Genomic DNA, 14,697 nt, shown 5'->3' with positions numbered 1-14,697 from the left:
AAGAAGTTTGCCGTTTGGTCAACGTAGGAAAGGGAATACCTGTATGGCGAGCACTAGCTGTTGTGGGTCAGATGAATGTGCAACCCCAGAGAAGATATTAAGTGACCCCTGCAATGCACCCCACACTACTCTTTCCTTCTGTTGTCAGAGTCACTCCTTAAAAGATGAGATTGACCTCACCTTCAGAGTTAAGAAGACTCTTATGATGACTTAAAGAGAGTCAGGACACATAAAAAGTTCCACAATGGCATTTAATTCATCTCATATATGAAATGCAGGAAGGTTGACCTCTCTTATGGAGGTGCGGGGGGGGGGGACCAGACAGTAAAACAGTGCTTGGGGTGAAGGTATACATCAGGATTCATAGAGCAGCATAATCTTACCTTTTACAAAAAAATTACATCACCCCCCTTATCAAAGCAAATTATGATTTACCATTATCTTCTTTTCTACTATACCCATTCAGGTAAGGCATTTGATTCTAACTCTTATAAGTGCTGTTCATTGATTCCTTCTGACAATGCAACATCAAGTGTTAATTTGGAACGGGGCTTTCTGACCTTTCCACTCTGTTCCCCTGTAAACGCAGCTACTGACAGGACAGAGGAGGGATGAGGCCTACATCGACTGTTCATAGAAACAGTAGTATTCGGATAAAGCTCATTCCATATCGTTCATTCCAAAACCACTCGTGTTACTGATAGATAAATGTCTGCATCACTGTCATCCTACCCAGTCTATCTGTTCTAGGCCAAACTGAGCATTGCGACAACGCACAGAGATGACCAGACAAAAATAAAGTGGCGATGATAAAAATAGTGTTCCATTTCCTCCTCTTGTAATGCACTCCCTCACCCTTTGTGTGTGTGTCTGTGTGTGTAAACCGATAAAAATTAAGGCGGAGTTTAACTGTGTTGCATTCAGGCCCGTGCTTCAGCGATTCCTTGCCACACCTGATAATTTCACTCTGGTGATATAACGTAACTAAAACATGTAAACACCCAGTCATTTATCTTCTTTCCTCCATTACGAGACTTGGTAAACAATATGAATGCTCCTGGAGTTGTGTGGCCAAAATGACTTACGCGTATGTACAAGACAGGTGTAATATGTTCCAGTTATTAGACATTTCATACAAGTGAGAGTCAATCACTTGGAAAACACGGTTGCTTACAATCAAACTTTTTCCACAGCTGCTTAATGAGTATGAACAACATACTGCTATGTGGTCTATGAACTGAGTAAACTCTAGTCATTCCAATCTTGTGAACCTTGACACTGTGAGGTCATGTTTTGTATAGTGGATCTGGTACCTGAGTAGGAACAGCAAAAGGAGCAATAAGAATTGTGGGTAATGTAGGACAAGGACGGATTGGCAATGGAGAGAGGCACAATTAGAATTGTGCCTTCACACCAAACAGTTGAGAAGATGTAACACAGATCCAAAAATAAAGACCCCAGACAAGCAGACATAAATACGGGGACCCCTAATATGCTGACTGTGAAGCTCTCCAAAGCGCTTGTTTAAAGCAGTGGGGTTCTTTGCTTCTAGTCCTCCTCCGGTGTTTGTCTGCCAATCTCTTCTTCATCCTCCTCATCATCCCCATCATCTCCGTCATCCCCGAACGTCTGCTCTTCCATGCTGACAAAGTTATGCACTGCCACCTGGGCGGCCAGAGCGGAGCTGAAGCGGAGAACTTCTGAGCCGTGGATCTCCGTCAGTCTGTCCATCACGGAGACAGCGGGGACTGGGAACTTCATGACACAGTCCAAGCCATTCTGCCCTGCCTCGTCCTCCAGAAGGCAATCATACTCATACAGCTCAGATCTTCCAGTGCAGTCCGTAAGCGAGGCCCCCCTTGCCCCACTCCTCTGCTCCTCCGCCGCCGCCTCCCCCAGATCGCAGCTGAACTCGGTCACTGGCTCCTCCTCGCTCTCAGTCACAGTCACTGTTGGAGAGGGGTCAGTCCTTGCCCTTCCTCCCTCCTCTTTCCTCTCATCTCCCTTGCTGGGCTCCATTAAATGGTTTCCTTCTCCATCACCTGCCTCTGTCCTGCCCTCACACGCCATAGTGTCTGCTGGCTTGGAGGCAGACTGAGGATCTAAACTCTCATTAAGATGTGAAGGCATCACAGCAGCTGGAATATACAGAGGGGAAAAAATGTCATCGTCACAAGGGCTGAATGATATTTAAGAAACAAAAAATCAACATTGAAATTTTTTTTTGCAATATTAAAGAATAAAAAGGAGTTACATTATTTCAGCAGCTGTATGCAGCGTTTAACTTTCAATGATTAGGGTGACTTTAAAGTGTGAAATGAGTCAGTTGTCCAAAAAGTCATTAAATCAGACTAAATTCTATTATTTGTCCGATGTGCTGGGACATTTTCTTCATGGGTAGTTGTACAAAAGCGGACCTTGCTACGATTTTGTTTTCTATCATGCAATGAGAGTTTTGGCCTAACATGTTTGACAGGTCCTATTTGCATTACACTGCATCCTTTGCAATGTGAAGAGTGCACATACTGTATGTATATTGGAAAGTCAGTTTTAAAATGGTATATTGCCCATCTCTAAAATTAACATAAGAGTCAGAGATTAGGAGAAAGACTGAGAGAAGGAGAGAAACAGAATGAGAGAGGAAAACACAGGGGGACAGTGATTGTGTCTCTGGAGACCCTGCTCTGGTAGCAAAGGCAACATTGCATCATGGCTCATTGTAGACCTTGGTCATTAAAGAGCAGCCTTTTCCACTTCATCCTCTCTCCCTCCGACGTGCGGAATCCCAGCACAGCTTTCAGCTCCAACAGGACGCGACGAGACTCCTCCCTCTCTCGCCGCTGGCGTTCCCGCTCCGCTGGCGACAGCATGTCACACCAGGACCCCCCCCTTTCATCCTCCGAGTCCAAGTCAGACACACACGCCTCCCACTCCTGGTGAAACGAAAACAATAGTGAGATGGCCACAGATAAATGTGGACAGGCACAGGCAAACAAATAAGACACATGTGGACAATCCTGCTTACCAGTTCTTCTGGCACAAGATCTTTGTCCAGGATCAGTGGGTAGGATGGGGGAGGGGGAGGCGGGGGCATTCGGGGTGGGGCAGGGGCACAATGTTCCGAGCCCTCAGTGTTACCTGCAAACAACATGAGCTGAAGTAAATGCACAAAGCTGAGCAGATGACTGCACTGCCATATTAGAACTCAGTCTAAAGTGAAACTAGGTCACCGTATTGTCCCACTCTGATGCCTGCCTCCCCCCTCTGTCTCTTTAGCGGGTCGGTCTGTGTCTCATCTTGTACTCTGAAGGAGCTGCTTCCCCTCAGACTAGGAATAGGCTCAGGGCAGAATAGAGGCGGGAGGAAGTCCACACTAAAAATACCCCCAACGGTAACTATAGAAACCAACGGGACAGGCCAATGGAAAGGTGCAGTATTTCTTTAATATCACTGCGGTGGGGATTCGGCTTTATCCAGATTGCTCTAAAGTGAAGAGGAAGAAAGAAAGGAAGAGAGGATGATGTGAAGCGGTGTCGAAACCGCTGCAGCTCTGGAGGGCATTGTGAATTTTAACCATCTGAAGCCAACAGCATACTCTGTGTGGCAGCTCAAGACTGAAAAAAAATCTACATTTCTTCACCTTCAAAAGAGCATTAAATTTTATTTTTCATTAGCATTAATCACTGTGTAGTCCTGTCCTTAAAGTTGCTTTGGGCAACTTTGAAGAGGTGAGCAATTTTAATAAAAATCCACTTCAGCCCTAGCTCTGCTTCCTCCTTCCTTCCCTTAACCCCTCCGTCCAACCAGCTTCATGCACATGCATGAGTTTGTTCATTGTAACTGGCAAAATTCGATGTGTTATTGATAATATCTTTTATACGTATAGACTACTGTGTATATAAAAGATACTTTTTCAAGCAGCTCTATTAGTTGCAACATTGTTACTGTTGCGAAGCACTGTTTTACATATGGGTGAAGAATTTATAGGTATCGCTGTTTCCGAAGTACCAGTGGCACCTTGTGTGACGACCCCTGTCCAAAGATCTGTATTTTTTTTTCTTTGGGATCCCCCCCCCCTTTTTTCCCCCTCCCCATTTGTACTTGGCCAATTACCCTATTTTCCAAGCCGTCCCAGTTGCTGCTCCACCCCTGGCGAGTCAGGGAGGGCTGCAGACTACCATGTGCCTCCTCCGATACATGTGGAGTCACCAGCCGCTTCTTTTCACCTGACAGTGAGGAGTTTCGCCAGGGGCACATAGCGCGTGGGAGGATCATGCTATTTCCCCCAGTTCCCCCTCCCCCCTGAACAGGTGCCCCGACTGACCGGAGGAGGCGCTAGTGCAGTGACCAGGACACCAACCACATCCGGCTTCCCACCTGCAGACACGGCCGATTGTGTCTGCAGGGATGCCCGACCAAGCCGGAGGCAAGACGGGGATTCAAACTAGCGATCTGTGTTGGTAGGCAACGGAATAGACCACTACGCTACCCGGACACCCCAAAGATCTGTATTAATGCCATGAAGATAGTAAAATGTATCACAATTGTTAATCTATGCGTGTAAAAAAAATCTCAGCAAATCTTTTAGTTACACCAACATTGTTCACAAAAAGCAATTTTCCACACAGCAGTGCTTGGTTGAGGAGGGTGGGGGCAGTTGTGTGCCCTGCGTGTGCACACGACATGATTGACATTGAGTTAGGGACGTTCCTTTGCTTTGATTGATTGTTTCATTCGGACCGAATGAATTTTAGTGGATCAGAATATAGCCCCAGCAGCAGCCAGAGAGACCGGATTTTTTCACAGTACATTTGGATGGATACCTGTTTGTTATATAATAGGAATTTCACCAAATATGACAAAATGGCATTAAAAGAAAGTTGCCTACAGAAGCTTTAAAATGCAAATTCTCTTCTGGTCACCTGCGCAGGTGCTGGCCCGCTTCAGCATGCGTTCCACCTGGGTGATGGTGTCGTCCCAGCAGCTGGTGCTGGCCTGCATATGGGGCTTGAGGTGGTGCAGTCGGTGGCTGAGCTCCTGGTAGCCCTCGCACGTCAACTCCACTGGCTCCTTTGCCACCATCAGCTTCTCCAGGTCATCCTCAAGGATGATCATCCTGGCCATAACGAAGGAGAGGAGGGGGGCAAAGAAATGTTGACAGGAATTCAAAAGGTAGGGCCCACACAGCGCCAATAAGACACCTCAAACTAAGCTGTCATGCTATGTGAATGTAAGAGAGAGAGCAAGATCTGGCCAAGACAGCAGGGGTGGGGGAAAAAAAATCTATTCATTGCAAAATTTACAACTGAAAGTCTGAATAGGAATGTGGTAAATGAACTGGGAGTCTTAGCTGTCAGTTAAGGTTTAGAGTGGAAGGAGGGTTTTGAATGAATAGAGCAAGTATGCAAAACATGTCAGGTGGTGGGGAGAGACAGAACAGCAGCAAAGGGGAGGAGCGAGGAGTAGATGGACACGGTGAGCTATGTGCGGGACTCACTCGCTGAGCAAGGCCTTGAGGTGCAGCTGCAGGCTACGGATGGAAGTGTGCAGGGTGTTGAGCTCCCAGCATTTCTCCCGTGCACGGCCCGCCCTGTCGGAGCCCCGCACGCGGGCCTGAGTCTCAAAGTAGCGGTGGAAGTCGTAGCTGCGCTGCACATCGCTGAGGCAGCCGGAAAGGGCGTGATGGAGAGGCTCTGTCACTGTGGCGATGGACCGGTGCAGCGGGGGTGGTGGAGCAATGTCGCTGCCTTTAGTCACACCTTCAGCTGGCTCCTCCAGGCGCCGAGGTGACAGCAGCAGAGCCAGTCGACGGAAACATTCGGAGCTTTGTCCCACCCACAGCTGGAATAGCACCTGCAAGACAGCAAGCCCACAGGGGACAAACACGGTTTTATACCTGCACCATCCTCTTTCAGCTCCTTCATTTGTTTGAGATAAGCCTTTAGCACAAATTATTATTTTTTTATTGTTTTCCCCCTTTGCCCTACCTTTCAAAACTTCTTGTCTATCCCCCCCCACAACCCATCAGTGACTGTTCCATTTTCTCTCAATCCTCCCTCTCTCAGGCCTTACTTTCAGGGCAGGTAAACTGTAGTCATCTGTTAGCTCTTGTGCCTGTTCATCACCCAAATGCTCCACCCCGAGGCCCAGGCCCAGCTCCTTCAGAGGGACCGCCGACACGTAGTTGGTTACGTTGTCAATCTCAGAGTTTAGAGGGAACGTTAGGAGGCGTTAAGGAAACAATGAATGCACAGAGAGTGGCGGCATGTTCTCATGCTCACATGCCAGTTTATTAACATCAGCCATTTTCTTCTACACACTACCCCCCCCCCCCAAAAAAGAGGTCAGCTGAGGAACACTTCAAATTCTGAAATCTTACTTTTCCCTTTGAAAACCTCAAAAGCATTACAGGAATTCCTAACCTCAATCTCAATGAATCATTTGCTCTCTTCGCCATCTTCAGCCTCAGGCAGAAAACCTTACTCAGACAACCCCCATTTATTCCCCCTACCCCTCTCAGACATATACACATGGGTGACAAATGAAAGGAAAAATCAACAATAGGTGTGTCAGTAAGGTGTTGGTCCCCCAAGAGCCTCCAGAACAGATTCGGTGCTCCTTGTCGTAGATTCTACAAGTCTCTGAACATTACCGGAGGGATGGAACACCGTTATTCCTCATTTGGTGTTTTGATGATGGTGGTGGAGAGCGCTGTCCAACACGTCGGTCCAAAATCTCTCATAGGTGTTCAATTGGGTTAAGATCTGGTGACTGCGAAGGCCATAGCATGTGATTTACATCATTTTCATACTCGTCAAGCCATTCAGTGACCCCTCCCATCAGGATAGAAATGTCTCATCATAGGATAAAGATGACCACCCAGAACAATTTTGTATTGATCTATTGTGACCCTTCACTCTAAGGGGACAAGTGGACCCAAACCATGCCAGGAAAATATCTGCCACAGCATTACAGAGTTCCCGGACCCCTCACTGTAGGGGGTTAAGGTTTTTTCTTTAATTTGTCACCCATGTGTAGATGACAGTCATTCCGCCATCCAGGTAAAGGATATGCCTTGAGCATGTGACAGGTGGCCCTACGCGAGGCTCTGAAGGCTGAGCGGAGAGCCCGGTACAGCGCCTTCCTCAGTCCAATCAGCTGCTGGCCTCGTGGCACCGCCCCCGTCCCCGCCCTGCTAAAGGAGCTGGTGCCACTCACCCTGTCGAGCAAACTTGACAAGTGAAATGTGATACAACTGTGCAGACGTCCCAGAGAGGCAGGGGAGCACACACAACACCAAACACCATGATACTAAAGATGAAACACAAGGACACGGGGTCGCAAGACAAGCTAACACGCAACAGCCACAGGTGCATTGTCACATCCTGCAAGGGACTCAAATGGGTTTACTGGGTGGGACTTGAAACATATGCCAACAACAGACAAACACTACAAAATGACATGCTATTTTACATTATCACTTAGTGACTCAATGAATATAACATTATAGACAATGATACAGTTTTTTTCTGCATACAGTATCAAAATTATACGATTACTACACAAAAAGCAATGGTTACAAATCCGACAAACTACACACAGTGTGCAATTAACAGAAATGAATGTCTATGGATATACTAACTATGAAGACAGGCTAGTATGGACATTGCCTACATTAGGACAGAGGGCAGGAATCAAGCAGAAACAGGTTCAAGATGGAATATGGCTGGGCATTTGTGTTATATGCTGGGGTGATACAGCTAAGTGGATATGTGAAAGCACACACTTACAGGGTGAACCCTCTGGATATGACCTCGGTCTCCTGCACCAGGCGAAGGGCTTTGCGTGACAGGCCCGTCAGAGCCTTGCTGTTCTGGACCAGTGTCTGGAGCTCTGTGACCCTGGTGTGGACAGCCTTCTGCATGCGGCCCTGTCTCCACAGTCCTTGCCCCCTCAGGCCCACCCAGCTCATCATGGCGAGACCCCATGGGGCCGCAGTCAGGGACCACAGTCCCTCCGAGACGGAGCACAGGCCCAGCAGCACTGCAGCCAGGCCTACCAGTCCAGCCACGTCCCTGGGTGAGCAGAGCATACAGAGAGGGAAGACGAGAATTTTAAAAAGTCTCATTGTTATTTAACAGTAACGGACGTCTCATAGCTTGGGGCCAGCAAAACATTGACAGACACAGACAGACACTTTATTATTTGTCACTGTACATACTTACAATGAAACGTTTTCTGCATTGAACCCATCCTATGCTAGGAGCAGTGGGCAGCTGCAGTGTAGCGCCCAAGGACTAGCACCAGCTCTTTTTTTTTTCTTATTGCCTTGGTCAGGGGTACAGGTAGGAGTATTAACCCTAACATGCATGTCTTTTTAATGGTGGGAGGAAACCGGAACACCCGGAGGAAACCCACGCAAACACGGGGAGAACATGCAAACTCCACACAGAAAGGATCTGGGACGGCCTGGGGTTTCGAACCCAGGACCTTCTTGCTGTGAGGCAACAGCACTAACCAACTGGACCACCTTGCTGCCCCAGGACAGGATCAAGTGGTCAAATTGGGCCTGGTAAAAAAAATAAAATAAAAAAAAAGTCTCACCCAGTATTAACCCCATTTTCTTTACCGCTCTGCTCTGAAATGCTTCCATTCTTCTCTCCTCTGTGTAGTTAGTATGGGACCCTGAAACTTACCTTTCTTTGCTTGCGATGGACATGGCGGAGGACACTTATTCAAAAAAATAAAAAGAGTGTTTTGATAGTTCAGTAATAGTTACAGTTTCTTTTCTTTCTTTTCCACCCTGGGGGTGTCCGGGTAGCGTAGCGCTCTATTCCGTTGCCTACCAACACGGGGATCGCCGGTTCGAACCCCCGTGTTACCTCCGGCTTGGTCAGGCGTCCCTACAGACACTATTGGCCGTGTCTACGGGTGGGGAGCCGGATGTGGGTATGTGTCCCGGTCGCTGCACTAGCGCCTCCTCTGGTCGGTCGGTCGGGGCGCCTGTTCAGGGAGAGGGGGAACTGGGGGGGAATAGAGTGATCCTCCCACGCGCTACGTCCCCCTGGCGAAATTCCTCACTGTCAGGTGAAAAGAAGCGGCTGGCGACTCCACATGAATTGAAGGAGGCATGTGGTAGTCTGCAGCCCTCCCTGGATCAGCAGAGGGGTTGGAACAGCGACCGGGACGACTTGGAAGAGTGGGGTAATTGGCTGGGTACAACTGGGGAGAAACAGGGGAGAAAATCCAAACAAAAAAGAATATCCCCCCTGATCCATTGGTGAGACCGGGCAAGTGGAGAAAATGCTTAACGTTCAACGTTGAACTCATCTGTAGATACACAGTCCTGCTAAACTCTTCAGATTTACAAGTAGGTGTGCACACTGTATGTGCGTGTTTGTGTGTGTGCGTGCGTGTGTGTGTCAGCCTCTGTCTGTTTGTTTCTTGTAGAGACATACCATAGCGAGGGGCTGGCAAGAAGCGTTGGCCTGGGCAGCGTGTTAGCACGGCTGGGGGTGCCGGAGGGCGAGGAGCCTTGGGTGAGCAGGCTGGGATCCAACAACTCGATAAGCTCCACATCCTCCTGCAGCAGCACATCCTGGTCCAGAATGCATCTCACCGAATACTGGCCAAACACACAGTCCTGCAAGCAGAGAGAGAGAGAGTAGAAGAAAGTGGAAAAAGGCCTTAAAGGGAAGAGATAAGCACATAATATTTCAAATCAGTACTGATAAAATTCCTTTCTGATTTCCATTCGAACACCTACCAGTTGCTCCTCAAGCTTATGACCAGGGGCAGCCAGATGAATCGGGCTCCACCGCGATAAAGCCTCAGCCAGTCTCCATAAGGGTCCTCCCTGCCAATCACACAAAAGAGGACACAGAGGGTCAAGTGCCAGTCAGTCAAGTAAGCTAAGGGGATATAGTCCAGTTCCACACGGGACACTTCATGCCCTACCAGGGTCCTCAGCTCATCATTCTGCCTCCTCTGCTTTCCAGTAACACTCAAATATAGTCCTTCTCCCCCCCATACAGCCGCATATCCGAGCAGAGGTGCACTCAAGCATCCCAGGAAACTCTTTCAGACAACAATAACAGTAATGTGTGTTTACTAATCCCTAATCTGATATCGCGCTGCGGCTACCTGAAAGCCCAGGAACTCCAATTTCACCGCTTTTCAATTTTCCTTAATGGCAGTGAAACCCCAAACCTGTCCACACCAAAGAAAACTCATGAAGAGTATGGGCTATTCTTCATCATCAGAAATACAAGCTAGAAGTAAAAGGATCGGTTTGTTGCCTGTAGAGGAAAGACGAGCAGAACCGTACAACCCTCCCTCGTCTTTCCCCTCTTCCTCCCCTGCTTCTTAGTTGGCGGTCTCTTGGGTCCCAACAGAAGAAAGTCCTTCTGTTAACAGTCTGGATAGGCAATGTTAACACAAGCACACGGACGAAGTCGTAAGCCCCAGTCTTTAAAGAAGAGAGCACTTACGTGTCGCTGCATTTCAAATTTTAGCTTCAAAATGTTGCAAGTAGCATTTCCTGGTGCTAAGAGCCTGAAACAATCCCCAACAGCGCGCCGCTTAATCATGAATAGGCCTACTTCTTACTAATCTACTTTACAGTGCTTTGCTCAATATGGGATTCTTTTTTTTTGTGGATTTTTTCCCCTCCTTTTTCCCCCAGCTGTACTTGGCCAATCACCTCACTCCTCCGAGCCCCCTCTGCCGAATCCAGGGAGGGCTGCAGACTACCACATGCCTCCTCCGATACATGTGGAATCGCCAGCCACTTCTTTTCACCTGACAGTGAGGAGTTTCACCAGGGGGATGTAGCGCACGGGAGGATCACGCTATCCCCCCCCTCCCCCGAACAGACGCCCTGACCGACCAGAGAAGGCGCTAGTGCAGCGACCAGGACACATACCCACATCCGGCTTCCCACCCGCAGACACAGCCAACTGTGTCTGTAGGGACGTCCAACCAAACTGGAGGTAACACAGGGCTTCAAACCGCTGATCCCTGTGTTGGTAGGCAACGGAATAGACTGCCACGCCACCTGGACGCCCCCGAAAATTGAAACTTCTGGTAAAGCAGCATGATAGCATCATGTTTGTTTTCGCCAGTAAGGAAGAAGGAGGTTATTGATCTAGACTGGGCAGTCTGCATGGTGACCCCGCACTGTGAGGTAAAGCACCACTGTTACTAATTTAATGACTGCAGCTGTATTGATTACTCATTGGAGGCCGAGCTACAGCACCGGACATTGACATAACCCATTAACAAGCGTGTGATGATGTTTTGTGTGTGTGTGTGTTTTTTATTTGTACTCTGGTAAGTCAATGTAGGGCACATAGCTTCTACCTGTAAACATTTCTCCCTAGAAGGAGACCGTGCCGTGTCTGGACCGGGTTGATGGAAGCACACCGAAAGGATAATCTTGTACACTCTCCCACCAAGTACAGTTCATTTCCTGTCTTAGCCTCATTCCTCTCCTTTAGTATTCTGCCGGCGTAACCCAGGAGCACTCCAGCCTCTTTGTGCCCCGTGTCCAATGGCCACTATGTGACAGAATGGAAATTCTTGGCACAGACGCTTCGTACGTGCCGTTCGTCCGCATGCTCAGCATATACAATGAATGTTAGGTAAAGGCAGATTAAGAGAAACGCTACCGGAGTAGACAAGTTTGAGGATTACGGTACTATATGCCTCGTGTATCAGGTTACATAACGATGCCGTAAAGCTATGGTTTATTTTGCCATATGACAACGTCATTAACAACTAGAAAACTCAGATCCAAACCACCGACACAATCACACCAACACATGGACATCTACACACATACAGATGGTGCACACACACATACAACCGATAGCCTAATGTAACTTATGTTCAGGAAGTATGCCAAGAAAAGCAGCGTTGGCATCTCCCTGATATTAAAATGGAAATCGGGCTGCAGCTAAAATTATGCGAGATAAACAAACATATGCTCTGGCATGCTCACACACACAAACAAGGTGTTCACGCCGACTCCGGCCCTATCTGAGCTCCAGGAAGCTAGACACAGAGGGATGACCCCAAAAGCCTTCCTGTCCAAAATAAATCCTGCATTCGCCTTAACTCCTTAGAATAATAGAGTCCCGCATAGGAAGTATGGCACAGACGGAAAGTTCCAGGACGAAGCAAACACAACATTATTTCCTGTCACAGGAGGAGAAAAAAAAAAAGACGTAGAGGACGCATCATGTGATCGCGAGCTAACTAGGACAAATTGCTCTTCTGAATGAATCACGGCGCTGTTCAAACATTTTTAGTCAACTTTTGGTTCCTGTTAAGTGCCAGTGAAATACAAAACCCGGTTCATCACAGCGTTCGATATCTTAACTGCAGCGCTGCAGTATGGGAATGTACACCCAAATGCCACAAAATTACACGCAGTCATTAAAAGATGTCCACAAATCTAAATATCAAACAAAAGAAGTGACACCGGGAAAACAGAGTTTGTCTTTTGGATTTTGTCAGAGATAGATGATATGTGAGGAGGGAACGGGAATTCTAAGTGCCCCTCGAAATTAATCAAAGGCAACATTGGTTCTGTTGGATGCAAGTGTATGACGACCGAGCAAATAACATTTTGCTCAACGGTTTTAAACGGAACCGACGTTTCCGAACAGAATCAGATTAACCAAACACCAAACAGAGCCAGTGTTTCCAGAGTCAGATTAATCACAATTCATTCATCATCATCTTATAAATCGTAAACTAAGAAGTTTAGATGACTAAACACTAAATACCTCGTCCTGTGTGTGGGTAACTCTCCTTGCCATGCCCATGCCATCTGACAGAAGTACCTAGCATGAAAAACCATGTATCTATGTGTGTATGTGTGTGAGACAGACAGAGAGAGAGAGAGAGAGAGAGAGAGAGAGAGAGGAGAGAGAGAGCGAGCGAGCGATTGTATGCCAATGTGTAGCTGAATTGAGTCAATAGTTGAATTAATTACTTTCTGTCTGGCTTGACAGGGTGAAGTGTGACACACATACTTTGACCCAATAGTGATATATTATACTAGTTGTGTGTGTGTCTCTGTATGGTATTAGGGATTGTCACTCACTGAGGGTATCTGGGGGGCTTCCAGGGGAGATGTTCGGTCTCCCTCTCCTCCACATTCCTCTTGAGACACTGTTGGACATGCCTCGAAGTCTGTGTGCCCTAGATCGTGCAGGTAGTGGAAAAGAGGAGAGTTCTGCAGGGGGAGATAGTGAAGAAGAGATGGTGCAACAGCGAAAGAATGATCAATGTGAGGGAAGGTAGATGGAGATATGGAGGGAGAGAAGGGCAGAGGGGATTGTTTGGATCAAGGAAGAAGAGGAGAGGAGAGAAAGTGTGAAGATGAGGATATCAATCTGCTCATCCAATGGATCTGAAGCTGTCATGACCCCAATAAGGGGGAAAAAAAACATCCCTGAGGCAAGTCAGTCCACAATCAGGAATAATCAGCTTAAGTTTGAGGCTCCACCCTCTCTCTCCCATGCAGCTTACTGTTCTGCCGATGATGACACTTGCGAATGTGTAAGACAGACCACTCGCTAAAATCTTTCCCCACTCTTCCCCATGCATCTCCTGCCCATTTTTTTCTCATTCTACAGTATGGAACTCAATCAGTCTTGTGCAGATGAGAACTATAAAGTAAACACTGGGCGAGTAGAAAAACGTTCCTTCCTGAGGGCTACCTCCCAGCAACAAAAGCATCTTCAAACTGACTCGTGACTACAGTCATTTGCTTGTTGAAAAAAAAAAGGAAAAAAAGCTCAATTGCAACTGCATGCTAAATTAGCCATAAATAAGCCGAGAGGTAAAAGCATGACATGAGCCACACTGAGACGTATGACCCAGATCTCCACCAGCTATTGGCTGTCAGTTATAAGCATCTCTGAATATCTCTAGTGTATCTACGCGCACATGGACGACGTCAGAACTCTATTACCCATGTAACACCCATGTATTCACTCTGTAATTAAGCATTCACACAAGGTACTCACTTCCATTGCAGGGTGAAATGAGAACGCGTGCTGACATCATTCGGATGCGTGTGTGCGTGTGTGTGTGCGTGCGTGTGTGCGTGTGTGTGTGTGTGCAGAACAGACGCATAAACCGGTCATCCCCACCCTACCTCCGATGACAGTGATGGTGAAACACCCATAACAATACGCACGCAAATGCAGGTCAGCCCATCTCATGGCCACCAAAGCTACCTGGCAGCCCAGCACAACACGTCAAATTTGCACATTTAGCTTGTGCGGTGAAGTGCCCCGCAACAGATGAAAGTGCACCTTGTGTGAGGATAGCACGCTTGTAGGGTTTTATGGCTAAACTAACTTGGGTTACGCTAGCGGACGCCAAACGAGCCATTAAAGGCAATTTCACCACGCGAGTGTGAGACGGAACTCGCGTGTGTGTGTGTGTGTGTGTGTGTGTCATGACAAAGCATAACGGGGTTTCATTAAAAAAAAGAGAGTAATGACACAAACCTCAAATACCACATCTTCATCGAACTCCTCAGTCATTGCTCTCCGCCACATATACAAAACCAGTCTCCCATTCTGTAATTGCAGGCGACGGAAAACGATCGCGGCGGTTGCGATAGCAGTCGCTAGCTGCGCAAAGCGAACTTTTCGGAAAACTCAACTTCCCACAATC

General features: G+C 47.6%; 1 protein-coding gene across 1 annotated transcript; it reads right to left on the bottom strand.

The window, feature by feature from the left end:
• Positions 1-244: 244 nt before the first annotated feature.
• Positions 245-14,651, bottom strand: vezt (vezatin, adherens junctions transmembrane protein). The gene is made up of 12 exons (XM_056275929.1): positions 14,529-14,651; positions 13,112-13,243; positions 9,767-9,856; positions 9,459-9,643; positions 7,791-8,075; positions 7,074-7,219; positions 6,073-6,221; positions 5,498-5,853; positions 4,923-5,116; positions 3,026-3,138; positions 2,726-2,933; positions 245-2,138 (listed from the first exon to the last, which is right to left on the bottom strand). Exons 1-12 carry the CDS (start codon positions 14,577-14,579, stop codon positions 1,549-1,551), a joined length of 2,499 nt encoding a protein of 832 aa, XP_056131904.1. The 5' UTR covers positions 14,580-14,651; the 3' UTR covers positions 245-1,548.
• Positions 14,652-14,697: the final 46 nt, after the last annotated feature.

The sequence above is a fragment of the Lampris incognitus genome, chromosome 3 (genome assembly GCF_029633865.1).
Source record: "Lampris incognitus isolate fLamInc1 chromosome 3, fLamInc1.hap2, whole genome shotgun sequence".
NCBI lineage: Eukaryota > Metazoa > Chordata > Actinopteri > Lampriformes > Lampridae > Lampris > Lampris incognitus.
The sequence above is the reverse complement of the archived record's forward strand: the minus strand, read 5'-3'. Positions and strand labels throughout refer to the sequence as shown.

Bases quoted from the DNA above. Each gene is read 5' to 3' on its own strand.
- vezt (XM_056275929.1), bottom strand. From the start codon at position 14,579: ATGTGGCGGAGAGCAATGACTGAGGAGTTCGATGAAGATGTGGTATTT. The intron at 9,644-9,766 runs GTAGGTGTTCGA...CTCTGCTTGCAG, and splicing joins ATAAGCTTGAGGAGCAACTG to GACTGTGTGTTTGGCCAGTA. The intron at 2,934-3,025 runs GTAAGCAGGATT...TCGTTTCACCAG, and splicing joins ATCTTGTGCCAGAAGAACTG to GAGTGGGAGGCGTGTGTGTC.